General features: G+C 42.5%; 1 protein-coding gene across 3 annotated transcripts in view; it reads right to left on the bottom strand.

Annotated features, from left to right (window-relative positions):
- SETBP1 (SET binding protein 1) overlaps positions 1-21394 on the bottom strand; it is a 269163-nt gene that overhangs the window by 207751 nt on the left and 40018 nt on the right. For all 3 annotated transcript variants that reach the window (XM_057398577.1, XM_057398579.1, XM_057398580.1), the window contains exon 3: positions 10975-11058. In XM_057398577.1, the coding sequence (XP_057254560.1) occupies positions 10975-11058 (84 nt within the window). The remainder of the gene's footprint in view (positions 1-10974; positions 11059-21394) is intronic.

Raw genomic sequence — 21394 nt, 5'->3', positions numbered from 1 at the left:
CTACCCTGCAGCATCAGGGTTTTTTTTCCACAAAATTAGAAAGAAGGAGTTTTCCTGGTGTCACTGCAGGCCACAGAGGACAAATCCAAATGACAGGGCTTAAGTTATGAATATGGAGAATTAGAGATGAGAAGTAAAGCAGCTTATAATGACTCTCCCGTTTGCTCTTTGGAATACAGGCTTCAGTATTGATTTTGAAATGCCCTGCCTTCATCCTAGCAGCTTCTTCAAAATGAAGCTTGAGAGTTTCTTCGCCTTGCAGCCTCTTCAGCATGATTTGATAACAATAAAAAGGGAATATAAAAGCTTTTGCAGGCTGTTATTCATCAGGAATCATTCCCTCTTTTTTTTTCTAAGTACAACCACTGACCTCTGGGGAGAATGCTGAAAGAGATACTTCAATTGACTTCCTTACAAAGATAGCTGTGGTTCAAATCAGAGCCTCTGTTTCTGACACTGCCAGTGGAGGGAAGTATAGAAGCCTCAACAACATGTCAATCAGTCAGTCATCTGAAATCAAACCATAGGAGGGCCCTGCAAAAAGCTTGCAACAGCTCTAACCTTGCAACACCAGGGAACACAGAGCTCATGGAAAGTGGCTACCATCTCCTTATCACCCTGTTTACCTAGATACTCAGGCAGCCTCCAGACATGTATTCAAGTCATGGCCCTATAGACAAAACAAGTATCCATATCCAAATGGGAATTTTCACACCATTATTGTGATCATTATCACAAGTTTTGCCATGCCTACAACGTGACAAGGTAAAAGACCAAGCAGCCAAGGGTGTACTGAGAAGGACATAGGGTTGTGAAAGTTAACTTTATCCTTTTTTCTGACCTCAGCTTCAGGATAAGGTAATCACATCTCCCACTCAGTTGCAAAACATTTTGAGCTCTTTTTAAAGGGCTTGACATCAACTTCCAAAATAGTCATGATAGGCATCTTTGGTAGGATAAAAGACAGGGCCTCATCCTTCAATAGCTTTTCCCTGTTTGCACAGTCTCAGTGTTGTGCAGGTAGAACCTAACCTGTTCCAACAATGGAGTGAAATAACTATTCTGTCAAATAACTCACGTCCTTGAAGAGATAAGGTTAAGGAAAACTAAGGTGAAATAACTTGGCTAAGTTTGTAGAACTCTCAGCGTTAGAGAACAAGAGCGGATTTCCTGGCCGCCTACACTAATACTCAGCGGCTAAACTGATCCTCCTGCCCTCCATAAACAAACTTCGCTACCTGATGTGAAGGACAGTGAAGTTTCCTGTGGCTTTTCATTTTCCTCTCTGTATTTTTTCTCAACAAGAGAAAAGCCATTAATATTCAATCATTCCTGCATGTAAGATGCAGTTGCTAAAATGGTTTTGCACTTAACATCTTCCAGTTGTAGACTAGATTGATGACACTTAAAATGTGCCCATGAGCCATAGCAGAATGATCCCATTACAGAAGTGCCTTAGTAATGCTGTGTTAGTTAAGGTTATGTTGTCTGGTTTTGAGGGTTTATAACCCAGCTGTGAATATATACTCCAGGCTGAACCATTGCAGAGGCGATTTAGTCCTACAGGGAATCATACGGCTTTTTCTTTTATTTTTTTCCTACTTCAGATCAGATTTTTGTCTGGTTCTTTTTATGATACAACAAAAAAAAAGAATAAAACAACCCTTTGTCAGGATGCTGCTAGCAGGATACATGCTGCTTTTCAAGCCTGTATTAACCTACCTCAGGCAAGGCCTTCACCACACTAATATCCAAGTACTCCCCAGTCTTTAACATGAAGGATATCCATGCTGCTTTCACTGCTTTATAAAGAGAGCAGAGGTCTTGTGGGAATTAAACCACGTGTCTGGTTGTGTATGAAACCTGTGGCAGACTGAGGGTCTGAACCAGCATCTCTGAAGGGTGAGCTGACTCCATGGACACTGAACTATTTCTTCCTCCACCTGCTATAAAGACTTTCAAACTATAGCTTGAATGATCTCTCTGCTGCACAAGGGATTTTGGTTTTCCTCTTCTACAAAGACCATTTTGGTTACATTTTTATTTGACAGAGCTTTCAGAGTGTTTTTTTTTTCAGGAGGTGATGTTTTAAAAACTGATTTTGACATACGTGAGGAAACTTTAAACCCAAGGTACACAGGTATCTGAGGCTGCCATGTCTTTCACCAAACCAGACTTGTATGCACAAACAAGAAACTTACAAAATGGGGCATAATAGAGAGTTGTCCTGGGTTCAGCAGTAGCAGTCATTTTTCTTCTTCTTAGTAGCTGGTGCAGTGCTGTGTTTTTGACTTTCAGCCTGAGAACAGCACTGATAACACCAACGTTTTTAGTTACTGCTCAAATCTTTAGTCTGACCAAGAACTTTCTGAGCCTCATGCTCTGCCAGGGAGGAGGGGAAGCTGGGTGGAAGCAGAGACAGGACACCTGACCCAAAATAGCCAAAGAGGTATTCCATACCACAGCATGTCATGCCCAGGATGTAAACTGAAAGTTACCTGGAAGGGCTAGTTCACTGCTTGGTCAGGCTGGGTATTGGTGAGTGGTGAGCAGTTGTATTCTCTTCCCTTATTATTTCCCTTATCATTATTATTACTGGTGGTAGCAGTAGTGATTTGTGTTATACGTTAATTACTGGACTGTTCTTATCTCAACCCATGGGAGTTACATTCTTTCAATTCTCCTCCCCATCCCTCTGGGAGCGGGGGAATGAGGAAGGGGGGGAGTGAGCGAGCGGGCTGCGTGATTCTGAGTTACTGACTGCACTTAAACCATGACAAGAGTGAAAGGATATAAGGAACAGAAGACTATATAGATGGAGCAACACAAAAATCTTCTTATCAGCATGGTGAACTCAACAGCAGAACAGGCTCCCACAAGAAAATCAAGAAGAGTCATGGTCTGAGCTGCTGGGAAATTCAACTGAATGAATTTTCCATCAAAAACTCATGTTATGACTGAGTATTTGCTGAATCCAGTTCTATACAGTTCTACACAGATGACCTGCTGAGGTTTAAGACCTGAATTTCATCTTGTCCTGACAATGACTTTGGTACAATGTGAGCAGAAGGAGGGTGCAACCTACCATCATACTGCTTGGGTAGCATTTTGCACCCATGCAGAGATAAGTGTGAAGTGCACCACAAAGTTGCAAGCACAACACTCCAACCAACGAGCAGGTCCTTATCTCCATCTGCCACCCTCCACAAAGCCTTCTCACTTTCCTTGCTCCTCACAGCTCTCAGCAGTTCCGAGCAGGCCGTTCAGTTTGCAGGAATCTCAGAGAGATAAGATCTGTATTCATGTGGCACCTGTCATCAGAAAGGTGGCTGACTGATACTGACCCTGCCATGGTGTCTTCACACACTGGCATCTGCTAAAGAAAAATGAGAACAACAGAGTGGGAAAAGAAGAAAATGCAGCCAGAACGCCAGAGAGTGATGAGGCGAGATGGTCCTTACAACCAAATGGACAAGTCCAAATCTTCAGCTATGTCTTTTTCTTATTCATCTACATGTTTTCCCTGCCCTGGTTGAGTTCTGTCACAGCAGGTAACCTGGTAACATGGAGGGCATGTGATCGCTTGGAGCAGCTGAGCAGTGCAGCTTCTCTCTTCCAGTTCTTTCTCTCTTTGCCTGTGTAGACGTATCAGTGAAAACAACAAAATAGTTACTAGTGCTCCCTGGGACTGCGGAGCCTGAAATGACATGAGACAGCATTTTCTTCACCTGCTTTAGTTCTTTTTGCTTGTTTGCCTTTGAGGAGTATAAATAACCCTTTCAAAATCAGGATTTGAGGCTGACGATGACAATTGATAACACTAATTTTTTCACATTTGAAGCACTTTCCGTTCAGTGGGGTCTCAAATTGCTTTTCCAAACTGTCCAGCTTCCCTTCATCCACCACCAAAATGAACCTACCTCAAAGTGGAACGAAGGGCCCGTCAATGCAAGGTGGCAATACACGTACACATCAATTTAGGGCAGAAAGTGAAGAATAATGCACCCCACTGAAGGCACAGGGTCAAGTCCAGTTGGCAGAATACGTAACGTGAATGAAAGCCTGGACAAAACATCATCACTAGGACTTGCATGCTCCAACTCAGGAGGGAAAGTGTCATGGGATCATCAGTCATTAGAAGAGGTCAGAGCCCTAAGTTTTACAACTTGAATAGGGGCAGGGCACTTTGTTAAAGCACACATTTAGAACTGCATCAAAAGAGAGAAAAAAAAAAAAAAGCGATATGCTGACTGCCATTTCTGAAGACTTTCCTTTAAAAAAAAAATATTTTTTTTTTTTGGTTCCCCCCTCCCTTCCTGCAGAAAGGAAAGGCTCTATTGAGCTTCAGTCCACACTATGCTTCACTTTACAGGAAGCCCAACCCATTTTGAAGTTAATATGAACTGCAAGAGGAGTACACAAGGTGGGAAATTCTTGAAGTGAGTACAAGACTATTCATAAAATGAGTGAGAAAAGGAAATAAGTGATTACAAAAGGTCATTAGAAATGTCAGCTTACCAATGGCATTGTATGAAGGGAGGTGTAACCCACTGCAAAACAAACCTATTACAGCTGAACTTGCAAAAGACACCCATAACCTCAACCTCTTTTGTTTGGAAGCTTACATTTAGGAAGTTTCTTTCATAACACTATGCCTCTAAAACTTACATAAATCCCAAGAATGGGCACTTACCCACCCAACTTCTATTTCACAGCTGCTTCAATCCTACACAACAGATGAATGAAACCAAACAACTTTCCCAGCCACCAGGAATACAGATGCTTAGCACTAGATTCAGCAATTACCAAAGCACAACTGCTGTATGAAACTGGGAGGTCCAGGGAAAAGGCAGCTGGTGAGTTTCTCACTCGAATACCTCTTGTCCTCAACCAGATTCCATTGAGAGGAAGAGATTCCCAGGTTAAAAAAAAAAAAAAAAAAAAAGTTTTCTGAGATGTAGAACACTTTTTTCCCCCTACAGCACTACCAGCAGCAAGAAAATTCTGGTGGGTGAATGGCAAATGAAAGGTGGTTCACCTTCCTGAGGCCAACACTCATATCACGGGGAGAAAAACACTCTGGACAGGCAGCAGGAACAAGATGCAGATGTATTACAGAGTGAGTATTTTGGAAAGTAAAATTGATGGCATGAGAGTAATAGCAGAACCACAGCATTTGCTTTTTATAGGTACCAGTGCCAAAAGGGATGTGTTTATCAGTGGTGCTGTATGTATCTCAAATGATTGGATGTTCTAGGACAGATTTCTATTGTCCCATGTTCACTGTATGATCACCTAGCCTGCTTTATTCAATGAACAAGATATTTTTAAGGATGTTTTATTGCCCAGGCACCTCAGACATTTAACATCCTCTCTTTTTGTACTTTATTTGTTGTGTTAGCTTTTTATAACCTGTATAGAATCCAATTATTTTTTTCCAGATTCAAATTCCACCATGAACTCAGAGCAGGAGACAGCAGACAGCATATCTTCACTCCCCCAGTTCTCTCCTGCTTTCTTCCACCCACGTACTTCCAAGTTACCCAATACTTCAGTTTATTTTTATTACTGTTACTTCTTTTAGCAGAGAGAAACAGTAACCGTGGGGGTGAGAGCCAGACTCTCTCAGACGGAGTGCGGGAGCCTTTGCACTCCCTCATTTTGTGCTTCAGTGCATTTCTTGCTGACAAGTGGAAGAATGCAAGGGAGAGCCAGTGAAGCAAAGGCAGATTCTCTGAAACCTGGTCTCAGCTCTCTACTACACCCTCAACAGATATTACAGTGCTGGCTGCCAAAAGAACTTAGCACCGACACAGTTCAGGCCAGGCCAGTTAGCTATTTAAAGAGGAGGGTTTATTTATATACTTTTCACCCTCCTTCTCTCTCCTCCAAACTCCTTCCCTTCCCTCCAAACTCCCCCTTTATTTTTTAAGACGGGAAATTACCAGTAGCCCTGAGCACATAAAATTTGACAGCGGTTTACCAGATAATTTGTACTGGTCCCTTTGTCTTTGCTGGTACTTTTATTCTTCAATAAATTCCTTCAACCATTAAACAGTGTTACTCCCACAACAGCTTTGGCAGAGATCAAAAGAGTGTGGCAGGTTTCCTCCAAATTTCGGCTGCTGTCTTCAAGGTACTAAAGAGCTAGATGGAGACAAAAGACGTTTTTCTTTCCTTTGCTCTCTTCCAAAGACTTTTTTCCCTTGATTTCCATACACACAATGAAAACATTTAAAAAAGTAGTTAAGGTGGATTTGGGGGAGTGGGGGGGGGGTGGGGGTGGGGCTGGGGAAAACGGTTGCAATCCAGTACTTAACATAACTGTGCTTTTGCTGAAATAATGATGACATCCATTGATAGCACTGCCTCACCTTCTTAAAAAGAACCTGTACTGCTAGGAAAACCAGAATAATTATGAATTTATGAATTAAACTACTGTCTACTCTTAGCAGTATATATATATATATATATATATATATATATATATATGCAGAGCTGCAATCCCCTGTCCAATAAGCTGGGGTGTGAAGCTGGACTCCTCACAACTTTGCACATGAGGCGAACAGTGCTGCATGCTTACCTCAACAACACAGTGTTTTTTTCCAAGGAAACCAGAAATACTCAAAAAAGGTGGCTGGTTTGGGGTTTACTTGGTACAACTGGAGTCCCAGACGGCAAAGCTCATCTGCCATCTTGTCAGTTGTTGACACCTGCTACAACCACCAGAATAGACCTTAAAACCCGATCCTTGCAAGGAATGCACATCCATTATACGCATATATATACTTACGCTGGGATCTAACTAAGCTAAAAAGAAAGAAAAAAGAAATCAAGCAGAAAAATAAAAAAGTTTCAGAGAGATTATTTCATCCCCAACACTGAATTCAACATTTGGGAAGAGCCAAACTCTTGGGAGAATTCAGGGGGAAAAGAGGACACTCAGATGAGGCCGAAGAAGCCCACAGGGGAAGCTGCCTATTTCATTTCTGGGACGTGAACTATGCGTGTCTATTTTTAGTTTTGAACTGAGTTCCCCTGTCTCCTGCCAGAAGTCCTGAGCCCTGTGCCGGTGCAATGAGAGCAGTGGCCCAGCAATCCCTTAATAGCTATTACTTCTTAATAAAGAGCAACACTCAGGCAAGGGATGAGGTTACTGTTGGAGGGGTCATGATTAATAATGATTAATCTGATCCTTGACAACATGAGCTGGATCCACCATTGACTAAATAATTACTCTGCAGCATGGATACCGTTTCCAGAAAAGGCATACATTTGTCATATTAAAACCAAAAACAAACACACAGAAGGACAGGAGGACCTCACTTCTCAGTAACACTCAAGCTCACACGAGCCACCAGAAAAGTTAAGCAAAGAGAAAAAAGAAAAAAAATCAAAGGACAAGATCAGTTAAACAATAATGAGCTGCCTACTTTTTGGTAGAAGGAACAGAAAACAAACAAAACTAAACCCTGAGAAGGCAGAGCTGCATGTGCTCATAATATGGAGTACTCTGCTACTTCTGGTTCTCAACATTATGTGTAGTGTTAATATGTGCATTGTCCACCTGCACATTTTTTTCCCTGTTTTTAAATGACATTTTTCTTTCCTCAGAAAGTACACAAATTAAATTACTACCCAAAAAACATCTTTCCTGCTTTATGTTAATATATGACTTTGCACAAGGAAATCATAGTTCAGGATTGCCATTCTTACGCAACATTCACCTCAAACAATAAGAAACAGTATAATAATTTATAGGGAGGCCTAAATTACTGGGAAACTAAAAACCACTCTGAAGAGCATATAGGAACCTTACAATTACAGTAGGATGTTTGCGGTGCAGAGAGCTGGTTCTGGGCTTTGGAGCATGGATGAATTTCATTCCCACAAAGCACACAGACATCTGGCAAACAGTGCCAATGGCAAGCAAGGACATGACGGGATTGCTGCCAAGAAGTAGCCTGTTTTGGCAACTCCTCTCAGTCATCCCATTGCACCACCCCAAAGCTTCATCAAGAACATCCATGGAGGATGGAACGCAAGCTCTTCAGCTGTATTCTCTTCAAGGTTTTCAAAGCTTTTGGTGGATTTACATTACACTGCTTAACCTTTCACCTCATCTTGTAGGGTTTGATTTAGACTGGAGGCCACACAACACAGGCCACCAGCCCCTCTCCTGCTCTGGTGCAAATCCAACATAAAGGTTGGGTTCCTTGTGACTGTTGTGAAATCCCAATCCCATGTGAGACTGTTTGGATGTCTGCCATCAATAGCATTGGCGCCAGGATTTACACTCCGGTGACTTGCACCATGGAGAATACCATGTACATAGGTGCCTTTGGATGCCAGGCTCAGGGGAGCAGATCTCAGATGAAGGAGGTAAAGGTGCTGTCTCTTCTAGAGGCTTACTGGAGAAATGCCAGTAAATGAAATCCTCAGCAATGGGGTCATGACTTGGTCCAGCTGTGGATTTTCACTGGTGCGGCAGTGTGTCTAGGACTTTTTGCTAGTTTCCAAATTGACTTGAAATAATGGAAAAAAAAAAATAAATCTTGGCAAAGCATTATCTTTCACAAAAAATATTCAGCCAAAAAGTAGCTGGTTAGTCCCAAAACTTTCAATAGTTAATGGTATAAACTCCACACACCTATTTATATGTACATTCATGAAAATTAAAACTAAGTTGCATTTTCATACACTTTTACAGAGGCATCACAGGAAAACCCACTACAAGATGACAAGAAAAGAGGAAACAGAAAAAGTCCCTAACAACAACAATGAAGGTAAACCTTTAAAATCTGAGACACAGCGCAGTGCAGGAGGGGGGGGATAAAGCTCTGCAAATAAAACTAAATCCAGTGCAGTGTTTTTCCCCTTCACAAAGTGAAACAAGCTGTTCCTAAAATAATGCTTCCTCGGTTTTCTGGCAATTAGTGTCCTGAAGGATTACCCTACAATCATTGGAAAGTGTTTGCCTTTCCCAGCCGATGTCACCATAGAAGTCTGTGTTTATCTACAAGTCCCAGGGGATAATTTATAAGATGAGCTGAGGTCCTGCATTCACAGACAAATGTTCCGCATTGCCACCCACCCTCCTATACTAGTTTCCTCCCCATCAACCTCCTGTCGAAATACAGACAAGACCATGTCGGGGCACAACAAATGAGCTTTACAGCCTCTGGAGTAAGCATTTCCCCCATAGTTTGGCTGATACAACAAAAAAAGATTTACTGAGATGGTCAACACACCTGATTTCAAAAATTGTATTTCAGAAAGTAACCAAACACAAAGAATAATTTATCACTGCGCCAGAAAACATAAAAGAGAATGGGATGTTTTTTGACTCCAAAACCTGTTACCTACCCTATAATTAAACTATAGCAACCAGTGAGTTTTAGGTCCCACATTCAGGGTTTGTTAAAGATAGTGTTTTGCAAAACCTCTCTGCAATCAGTATGTTCCCACTTAATGATTAATCTCTACTAAAAGCAGTTTAGCGCTGCTTTAGTCCTGTTATAAATCAAGAGTGATTCAACCAGAGTACATCAAAATACAATAGACTAAAATGGGTGAAATTGTTAATTTCTAAATTTTTTTTCCTGATGTGTTTGAACATCAACATGAGAAAATTAAGCTTGTATTTGAGAGAATGGGAAGCTATTCTTTAAATAAAAGTAATACAAATCCTTTTCTTGATGGTGAACTGATAGGATAGCTGACAACAAATTTGTCATTTTGAAAATACTAATTAAAGAAAAAAAAATTTACTGAACGAATCAATGCTACAAAGCATTTATAAGTGTGACCAATATTCCTCACAACAGAACCTACTGAAGGATAGATAGATAGTAACAGACATTAACAAAATGAGACTCTGAGATACTGTTATTAGCTAAGGTTGTTGAACATGCAGGTTGGAAATGAAAAACATTTTTTCCTCCTGACAATTCATCTCTTTTCCCACCAGTAAATTATCAGGAGTTCCTGGAGCTTTGTGGACATTGAATCTGCTCCACGCCTGTACATGGTCGCAGGTTGCTCACAAGGTACATTTGAGAGCAAAGGTATTTGATATTTGAGATCAACTGCTTCTCACTATCACATTTTACATTAGATGAACCAATATTTATAAAATGTTTCTGCTCAAATAAACTTTTGTTTCATTTTTGGAGAAAATGATCTCTGGATTTAACCTTTTCTTTAGATACAAAGCCACAAGGCCATAATAACTGAAAACTTGACAGGGACAAACTTGGCTGGTCTGAATGGTAGAAGGTAGGAAGAGGCCACCAGCTACCTGTTGCTCGGAGTACAGTCAGAGGCAAAATGGTAGGAGGTTGGAAGAGACCACCAGCTGCCTGTTGTTCAGAGTGCAGTCCACCTTGCTTGCAATTACTGGACCTTACAAGTAATCCCACTGACATCAATTTGACCAATTTTAGAATAAGGGACTATTCATTCCAAGTAATGAATATTGAATCCTGGCCATTGGTTTGTGAACAAGTTTTTACATGTCTATCATAAGGAACCTCAATGTTCTCGTGATGGTGACACTTACAGAACAAAGGCATGCGGCAAAAGGCATGTTTCTCTGTAATTACTGCCCATCCAGGCAGCTACAGTGTGAGACCAAAGCTTTCATGCATTTAGCCAGCAAGGAAGTGCAATATTCTTTAAGAAAGGCATTGCCTGGAATGTTTTTTTAAAAAGGAACAGAATTCATGAATAAATAAACCAGATGGGAATAAGCCAGGTTAGGGCATTAACAGCTCCTAGTGCAATGAATCCTGATCTTGCTTGAGGGTTTCTTGACAAATAACAAATACAAAAACGCTAAAGCTGTACCATTGCCAGCCATGCCAAGGACTCTTGTTTGTGTCCAGGAATGCTGATATACAACAGCACAGTTCAAATCAACCAGATGTTAACACATTCTTTTATTTCCACAAGTTAAGGTACATATTGACTGACCTGATCCAAGTCTTTCACTTGAGCATTTTTCCCTTTTCTGCAGCCACAACTCATAAGCAGTTTCGCATCTCCAATGACTTTTCCCTATAAGAGATAAGTCAAGAAAAATATTAGCACAATCTGAACCACTGAAGAACAAGAGGCTTGTATTTCTGACCAGAAGCAGAGAAAGAAAGGGCATTATGGAAGCCTGTGGACTCATCCTGCATTGTTGGGAGATACCCTTCCACAGCATCATAGCTTCCAAACTATCAAGAAGACTTCCCCAAAGCCCGGTAATCACAGCATCAAGGATGTCACATAAGCACAGACAGAAGGGAAGCAAGGCATGTAGAAAAACACAGTGAGAATACAGGCAAGTCATGCTGAAAAGGAACATTATTTTAATCAAATATCTTCATATGCATACATGAATAGGAACAAGTCTATCATAGTTAGAGATTACAATTACCAAACAGGAGTGTCTTGAGATAAAGCTCATTTACCAGCATTTCTACCCACCCTCACCAAGGTAGTGCTTGCGTGCTTTCAATGTAAAGATTTAGTGAAATAAAGTCTACAGGTGTGACTTGCCCTTATGATTACATATAATGAGGTCCATATAACCACTGACAATTCTTTGCCAGGAATCCAATAGCCCACCCTCACCCAACACTGCTGGTGCAGACCCTGCAACATCAATAACATGCTGGGGCCAATAGAAATTTACAAAGAAACAGGGTCCCCTCGCTCTCTTTTTGCCTATAACCAACAGTTTGGAAAACTGAGCCTAACACCTTCTTTTGGTTGACAACCCATCAGATTGACTGTTAGCAGCAAGGCCCTTTTTGTTAACATGGTTCTTTTCCTGGGGATTGCTTTGGTCCTTCAACAAACCTTTTTGGAGCATATCAGACCTGGACGTCTTGATAAATCACCATGGCAGAAAGGGGCTGGGATTCCAGGTTTGGTCAAAATGGCCCTTGAACTCAAACAGTAGCACAGCCAACTGAGTCCCCACAAACCCATCACAATTACTTTTTTCCTATAGACACACACAAAGACATTGCCTTTTCTTCAGACTTTTGCTGTCCACAGCTGAAAAACACTCTCAGCATCTGCTGGGCAACAGAGTGAGAATCTGCTTGTGTGCACCCACAAAGAGGCACGAGATTTCAGCTGGATGAATTTATATAGAAAAGGAGACTTTAACACTAAAACAGTTAATGAGTTTCGCAAAGTGGAAGTGCTCTGCCCTAAATGAACAGGAAGGGAAAAGGCAGGATTAAAAGGGATTGCAGCTATTGCTCAATGTCAGGGCACAGCGGAGAGGTGACCCTTGGTGACAGGAGTTACAAAGAGGCAGGTAAACTTCTGGTCACCTCAGAAGTGCCTGCAACCTGCCAGGTGTGGTGAGGTCTCTTATGTGGTGACCCCAGCATCTTACAAGTCCCAGCAAGGTCAGATAATGTGCAAAAATTGTCTTTTCTCTGCCTTTCAAAAGAGATCCTGAGTAGAAAAAGACACTGAAAAGTCTGTGCCTACACCTGATACCTAACCAAAACTCTCAGTGGGCTGCTGACTGTAGCCTGTCAAACTTCAAGGTTTTCAGGGGACTACTTCCAACTGGTATCCTCTACCTGTGACTCCCACCTATCAAAGGTACTTTGCTCTTGCCCCATTACTGCAGTCCTAGTCTGTAATCTCTTAAACTCAAAAAACATTTCCCAGAAAGAAGTGATTAAAGTAAAATTTAAGGCAATAGTGTTAAATTATTACAGTAGAGATATGAAATTGAGGCACAGGGAGATACTTGTCTGTCTAAACAAAGAAGACTTTCTAGACACAATACAGGACATGAAACAAATTAGAGATACAAAAGGAGGTAAGAAAGACCCACACATTTCCTAACAGGCAGCTGTTGGACAGCTGGGATACCTTACGGTGCCTATGGCAACAACATACACCTGTGTTTAGGAAACCATTCCATACATGACTTACTGATTCAGTATTCACTGTAAAGTCTTTCTGTTGAAAAAGATACTCCAGCCCTTTTTACATCACAAACCAAAGTAAAACTACCATTTTAAAGCCCTTCTCTGCCTTAGGGTATTCTGTCATGCAACCTGAGCTCACAGCAAACCATGGCCGTGTTCTCTTGTCTGGCTGAAAACATCACCAGCAGAAAGAAATGGCAATATGCCGCCTATAACCACCTGGGAAATCAAGAACAGAGGGGAATATGAACCCAAAACTTGATAATTTTTAATTTTTCCCTGACAGGATACGAATGCAAGGGCTTTTCCATTTCCTGAAAAAAGTAAGTGAAAGCAATGCACTGGATGAATAACCCCCCCACATCCTTTTCCATCTGCAGACACACCTCTACTAATACTCATTGCTTGAATTAGCTACTACCTCCACCTTTTTTTAGGAAAGCTTATTATGCGCAGAGGCTTAATTTAGGGATAGGTGTCTAACATTAGGCAGATAAGTTGAAAGGCAAGGAAAAAAAAAGCATATGGACAACATTTGCAGCCAGTCGCAACTCCGTTCAAGAGCAGATGGAGGCCTTGTCATTCAGGGGTTTCCTTGCATACACCAAGCAGTTCAGCGGGGATAGCAAAAGGGGCTTCTGTTTGGATGCTTGTCTGGAACCAGATTAGAAGAAAGCACGCTTTTCTGCAGCACACGCCTTGTGTTACATTAAACATGCATATGCAACTTCAGCTTTTATTCAGCGATCTGAAACAGAGCCCTCCAGGGTGCTAAGGGTCAGTGAGTTTTTGTTTGTTTATCTGCATGTTATTTTACAGTTTCTAGTGCCCAAAGAGTCTGATAAGAAATTAAAACACCTCGCTCAATCTATCCTGCTGTGGTTATTGCCTCCTAATACATCTGTCCCTCCTCCATCCACCAGTGCCTGATGCTTACAGAGGAGCGATAGGAGAACACTGCAAAGAGACAAGCTTCACTGGGTAGGTGTTTGGTCTTAATTTATAGAGCATAATCCCATGTTTTGTGGTGTTTTCATGAAAGGATTTAGGAGAAGTACATTGATCTTCAGAGCTCATAGATGTATTGCTAAATGATCTTCTGCTGCCTGCTCTTGATACGATTTTCTAGTTTAGAAGCAGCTATGCACAAGGGCTTTCAATGGAGAGGCTTGCTTTGCCTTCTGCTGGCTCCCACCCATCATCACACATCTCCCTTCCCAAAGGCAAAGAGCAAGAAGGTGTCTCGGTGAGCACTGAAGAGCAAAGCACATATGTTCCATTTTCCCACCGCTCATAGGGAGTCTCGGTGGCCTTACCCTCCTCCTTGCACCATGGGCTCCAGTAGTTGACCAAAGCTTGCATAAAAAAGAAGAAAAATAAAAATAGTAACAGGCTTAATTATCTCAGCTGCATGGGTGACGGGAGCTGATCACTTGCCAGTTTTCACAGCCTGTGGATGAGAAACACCAAACTGCATTACCCAGAAGTCAAATGAGGGACAGTCTCAACTCGCTTCACGCCAGCAGCTCCAGGGGGACGCCAGGGGCACTCGCAGATTGGAGGCTGCGGAGAGCCCCGGCACTGCTGGGCTGCCCAGAGAAGTCCCAGACGGAGCTGCCAGCCCTGTTTAAAGGAGTCAGACGTGACGCACATGGCACTGTCGGGCCTCTGTGGAGCTGCCAGGCTCTGTGCTCCAGAGGAGCTGGCTGAGATTCACCAGAGGATCCCATCTTCTCTCACTTTCCCAAGGCTGTGGCTGCGAATATCAGCTGGAGAGGTGGGCACAGAGCCATGCACCTTGCAGCCGCTTGCAGGTTCAGCAGGGCTCTGACCTGCTCGGTTCCAGTTTTTAGCAGCAGCCATCGAAAATACTGGCCTCACCCCCAAGGAACTGACACAACTCATCTCCACTTGGCCCCTGGAAAGTCTCACTGGCCAATCCTGGCTGTGGCTTTTAGTTCTTCCATCTCTCCTGCCTTGCAATACCCACAAAATATCTCCCACCAACAGATGAAAATGTGAGGTGCAGAAAGTATAGCTGAGCCTTGGCTCATGGCAACCTGGGGAAAAGCACACGTCTTCCAGCATGGCCTTTCCAAAGCTTTTATCAGCAGTGCAGCTGCAGAAGCAGCCTGGCTCTTCACAATGTTCTTCCTGAAACAGCTTTGTGAAGCTGAGCTGAGCAGCCCTTTGCACCCTCTTCCCTTTTCTTCCTCTCTTGTCTTATGCCACCAAAACAGCTCTCCAGCATGATACCTCATAAACACAAGGACTGTGCCTCCTAAGGAAATGACAATAGTGTAGGGAGGCAATGCCATCCTTCTCTGACTCCTTCTCCATCCACTCATATACCCTAACATTTCAAAGACTGGTGAGCACACTTGCAGCCACATCCCCAACATCCTGCACAAGGCAGGCCCCTGTCCTGCCACTGTGCTTAAGAGGGGTTTTTTTAACTAAAATCATTACTGGTTTTCACTATGGGCTACATAGTAACATTCCAAGAAGAACATGGTGGTTTTATGTGGGATTTTTTTCCCTAGGGGCAGTACTTCAGTTTATCACCAAGAAAACAGGCTTATAGCACTGCAACAGTGAACCCTAAAAGAAGTCCCATGGGTGCCTAAACGATATTCGGAAGAACAACTTAGAATCATAGAATCATAGAATAGTTAGGGTTGCAAAGGACCATAAGATCATCTAGTTTCAACCCCCTTCCCATGGGCAGGAAACACTCACCCTCACACTAAACCATCTCTCCCAAGGCTCTGTCCAACCTGGCCTTGAACACTGCCAGGGATGGAGCATCCACAACTTCCTTGGGCAATCCATTCCAATGCCTCACCACCCTCACAGTAAAGAACTTCCTCCATATATCCAATCTAAGCTTCCCCTGGTTAAGTTTTAACCCATTTCCCCTTATCCTGTCACTACAGTCCCTAATGAACTAATGAAGAGTCCCTCCCCAGCATTCCTATAGGCCCCCTTCAGACACTGGAAGGCTGCTATGAGGTCTCCACGCAGCCTTCTCTTCTGCAGGCTGAACAGCCCCAACTTTCTCAGCCTGTCTTCACACAGGAGGTGCTCCAGACCCCTGATCATCCCCGTGGCCCTCCTCTGGACTTGTTCCAACAGTTCCATGTCCTTTTTATGTTCAGGACACCAGAACTGCACACAATACTCCAGGTGAGGTCTCATGAGAGCAGAGTAGAGGGGCAGGATCACCTCCTTCAACCTGCTGATCATGCTCCTTTTAATGCAGCCCAGGATACGGTTGGCTTTCTGGGCTGCAAGCGCACACTGAAGCCGGCTCATGTTCATTTTCTCATCAACCAACACCCCCAAGTCCTTCTCTGCAGGGCTGCTTTTATTCAGCGTTTATGGGTTTTAGCTGTTCTGTCAGGGTGATTTACGTGTCTTGAAGAACTGGTGCCCAAGTGCCTACAGTCTACTACTGTAGTGGGAGAGGAAAAGGGGGGAAATGAAGGCAAATGAGAACTGAATCCAAGGTGGAGGCAAGCGGCAGTACAACAGACAGCTGGTGTCTGGGTGGTGGTAAATCACCCTGAAATGAGCCTCTTCCCTCAGCTCAATGAGGCCTAAACAACAAAGGAAGGCACAGCTTGCAGCCGGACAGCCTGCTAGCCAACCACAGACACACATGACAGCTTCATTCAGAAGCCCGGAGTCAATACAAAAGCTTCGAAATCAATCCGACATCCTGCGACCTCAAACAATGCGCCAAATCTTCTCAGAATTGGAGCCCCAAATGAGGGGGAGCAGCATTCAAGGGAGATCAAACCACAGGGCTGGCATTGAAAGGGACTAAAAAGGAGAAGAATGTTCCCAGTTTATTAATGGCGAGGTCTGGCCGGCTGCATCCCAGCCGCCATAGGTTACGTTCATTAAAGGGCAGCGCTTTGCACATATTATGCAGAGGGCTCGGAGAGTATGCGTGTGTGTGTGTGTGTGTGTGCGCGCGAGCGTGCCCCTCGCTTGCTAGAGATCAGGATGTGCCTTTCTGCTTAGCACTGTTGTCTCCATCAGAAATTCCTCCTGTGTGAACTGCAAATGGGGTTTTTTCCCACTTAAGCAACTGTATGGGCAGAGACGCGCGCACATTCTCACACATACACACGCTATCTCTCATCCCTGAACTTGAAAAGCATAAAGGAATTCAGACAGACTCTTTACAAGGGAAAAAAAAAAAAAAAAAGGAAAAGAAAAGCCCCATGTTTCACAGCCCCTTCCCTCCTGGCCATACTCTCAGCTCACACACACATAGAATCTATTACAAAAGGCTGAAGCATTCTGCGATTGCTGCTGCTGCTGCTGGAGCTGATTGCTCCATAAACCTTTGCCCGCTCCTGTGTGTCATAAAGGACGTGGTGCATGGCACAACAAACCCACAAAGAGGAGAAATAGAAAATGAAGTTCTTCAGTTCCAGGAACTGCCCCCTCCGGGTAGGATTGTCCTTTCTGGGGTAGTTTCACCTGCAGCATCTGTCTTGCAGCACCACACACAAATGGCACCCTTTCCCCTACAGCAACAAAAAGGCCAAGCAAATCCTTTTTATCAGCTTCCCTTTGAAGGCAGGTGGAGAAGTAGAATATAGACACACACATGCACACACACACACAAAAGATAAATACCATTTGCAAGAGTACTGTTTGGATTTGCCTGTCCTAATTATCCTCTTTTCAGCTGCCACATGTTTGAAAGAGTCAGACCTTGCAAGTTTTCACCTCCTCAGCTGCACAGCCCAATATGGAGCGCTTGCTAGAGGAGGTCAGACATGAAAAACTCTTCCTTTTTGTGCTGAAATGGGAGCAGATGAAGTGAAAAGGGTGATTTTTTCAAAGCCATCTGCAGATTCTGATGCACAGTTTCCATGCATTTCCACTGAGGATGTGTCAAAGTCTAATCGCTTTTGCCTTTCATACGTTCAGAACAGACACGTCTGTGGGTGCTAGTGACCTCTTTCAAAATTTGGAGAAACTCGGGTTCACAAAGAGTGAAAACAATAAATGTTCCTTAGGATACAGCAATTCCAGCATATTTTATTCACAAAAGTTAGGGAAATTTAGGTTAAGGCTGCATGAAAAATCTTTTTGCTTTATTCACCCTTTATTTCACTATACTACACTATTGTTGCCAAGCCTCTGGAGTCCTTAGAGACCATAAGCATGATCCCTACCTCCTCCTCTGAGAAGACAACTCTATTTTTACCTAGTGATAATGTTATACAGATGCCAGAGGCAACTGGGCAAATACAACTATAGCAGATTCAACAAGATTTTTCTCCAGCACAAGATAGGATGGAAGATCAACTCTATATGAAAGACAAGATAAGGTGATAAATGAACCCCAGGCAAGATGACAGGAGAAGTTTCCACCTGGTTTATCATCAGCAAAGCAAAAAGCTTCTCAATTAGAATTTGTAGGAAGAGGAAAGCTACAGCAAGGCTGGGTGAGTGCCCAGATATGTGATAGATGAGAGGTAGGAAATGATGGAGGGCTGCAACAATATCTAGCACTGCAGACAAAAGAGAGTCTGGAGGCATCAGACAGAGCAAGATTCAAGGTTAAGTTTATCAGGAGAATAATAAGGTTGAAATCCTTTATTTTAAAATAAGTTTATCTTCACAGTGATGTAGCATTTATTGTTTCAGATATCTAGTGATTCCAAAAATATGTTTTCAAATTCAGAAAAACTGAGCTGCCCTTTTTTTTTTTTTTTTGCTCACATGCTTTAAACTGAGCTATTTGAATAATTTAATAATCTATCTTAAATATTTCACCAATAAATCACAAGCTTGCGTTTCTATTTCATGTTAAAACTAATCAGTGGAGAAATGCCTGAGCTGTAAGTTAGAATTCTGTTCCATCAAGCCAGTGATGCATAATCACTTCTCCATAGACTTTCTGGTGAATGAGAACTTTTCTGCAGAATTAATGTCATATAAAAAGTTCTTTGTGCAATCATACAGTGCAACTGCAGTTCAGGATCTGCATCCTGCCAAGAGGGCTTGAGACTTCCAGAGCTAATTGGTTTTCAGAGTTTTCCCACCCTGCCAAGCACAAGCATGAAGCTCAGCTGAATCCCAACCACAGGCACATCAAGCCAGAGTCCCACTTAGCCAATCAGGATTCTGAAAATATTCACAGAGCTCTGAATGGTCCACATGGGTGATGATTGTATTGGGATTCCATGACTGGCCCAACAAAAAGGAGCAAGGAGGAAAATAATTTGGATATTGTTGGCCAAAAAGAGAGATTTTTAAAAATGCTTCTTGGGTGAAGGAGGTGACAGCCATCACCAAGGAACCCCAATCTCTTTGAGCGTCAATAGGAATAAAACTTCTCAAGTTCCTAAATTGTTTACACACTTTTAACTACATTTTGTTTAAGTTCTGATGCAAAATAAACACACTTATAAAAACTAAAAAAAGTATACCTACTCTTTCTCACTGTATCCCAGAGTCCCAGTTCATCAGAATGAAGTCAGGAATCCTCACTTATATATAATTTAGTGCGATTAACTTTAATTTTGTTCTTAAACCAATACATTCAAGGCAAGACCCTTTTTGGTCTCAGTCAGCAAAACCCGAAATGCATGAATGATGTGAATGGACAGCAAGAAGTTGACAGCTAACATACTGAATCCAAAAAAGCAAAACATGAGAGAAAAATGAATACCAAAAGGAAAGGAGAAAGGGGACTAATCGTAAACTACATTACTGCTAAGCTGCCTTTCGTTTTGTTTTGTGTCAACTTTTTGCTTAGTTTTGTAACAAAGCCTAAAAAGTCATGCCTTCTTAATCAAAGAAGTCTACAGTGAATGATCTCCCACTGACACCCATAGAAAAGTATGAGCAAAATATACAGTCACATGCACAGATAAAAATCTAGGGCAGCATGATTCCTCGTCTGCAGCTGGACAAACACCTCCTCATCCCAGCTCCTAAGACTGGCTGGAGCTTGCCCAGGGGAGGGTGGGCAAGATGGAAATCGGAGGCATGTCGTCCTCCTCCTTGTTTTAGGACAGACAACTCCATCTTTCCTCCCCGTGTGCAGCTGGCAAGACTTCCTGCACAAACTGTCACGGAAACAGCTAATTTACTGTTTTGTGTTAGGAATGCAGCCAGGGCTTCTGTCCCCTGCACAGCCAGACTCCCTTATCTGGGCTGTTTCATCCCCAAAAAGGTCTCCCTTCCTCTTGCTCTTCCCCTCCAACACATACTCTTCATCCTCTCTGCTTTTGTAACTTATCTCCCTGCAAACTACTTCCCAACAGGAGTCAAAATTAAACAGGCTGCCCATATGCCATGGCTCACTTGTTGTCTGCTCCCCTCACTGCCATCTGGCCTATTTGCTCAGCCAAAGGGATAAAAGAAAAAATAGGGAAAAAAAGAAAAAATAAAGACAGCAAGAGAGAGAAAGGAGTGGGGGGAGAAGAAGAAGAAAGATAAAGCCAGACACAATGAGGACAAGGAGGGAGGTGATGATGCTGTCTCTAGCATCTGCTCCTTGGCCAGGCTCCCAGATAGATCAGTAATGGAGAACCAGTGACAATTAACCCAAACACAGTCCTGTTTATTTAACCTGCTCAGAAAGATCAGGTCAGGTGCTGTTCCTCTGGCAAAGAGGCACCACGCTCCAGGAAGGAGTTTGCCTCTGAGAAATCTCAAGCCAGAAAAGGCGAAGAGAGATCCTCGGCTCCTGGAACTGGGCTGGAGAAATAAAACCCAGATTCTTCAGTGTATGACAACTGTGCTGCTGGTCTTCAGTTTTCATTAACTTTCCAAATCACTTCTTTTTTTAGATAACAACACAGGCAGAAAATCAAGGAAAAATGTAGAGGGAGTTGCAGAAAAGAAACAAACCAGAAGAGACAACCCAAATGAGCCCAAAATACTTCGTTATTTCCACACTGCTTCTCTGAACACACGAAAGTTTTGCAAGTTGGTGGGCACACATATTGTTTGTTTTTTTTTTAAAGGTAAAAGACAAGAAGGTAGCTCAAGAAACTGCATGGCTTATCATCACTAAATGGTTGTGCCAGGGTGGGGAGAAAGTCTGGAAACAAAGTTGTGGGAATAATACAAATTGTGTTTGCTTTTAAAGCTGAAATGAATATTTCAAGACTAAAAAAAAACCAACAAAAACAGATTAACTTGAAAAAGTTTTCTAAAAAGGACAGCAACCAAGCCATTTACACAACAGAATGAAAAAAGGGTAAAAACCCTATTTTTTCAACCTTTACTTCTTTTTCTTTCTTTTTTTTAATTTCAGTGAGACATTGCATACACACGCATAGGCTGGTGTATGTGCTGATAAGAAATTTAACAGCATTCCAGTCCTGTTACTTAGTTTTGTATGTATGTACCTCCAAGAAACGGAAGCAGAATTCAGCTCTTGTTTGCAGAGTGTAAACTGTGAG

The sequence above is a fragment of the Pezoporus wallicus genome, unplaced genomic scaffold (genome assembly GCF_028554395.1).
Source record: "Pezoporus wallicus isolate ANWC-B61680 ecotype Strahan unplaced genomic scaffold, APGP_CSIRO_Pwel_v1 contig_8473, whole genome shotgun sequence".
Lineage (NCBI taxonomy): Eukaryota > Metazoa > Chordata > Aves > Psittaciformes > Psittacidae > Pezoporus > Pezoporus wallicus.
The sequence above is the reverse complement of the archived record's forward strand: the minus strand, read 5'-3'. Positions and strand labels throughout refer to the sequence as shown.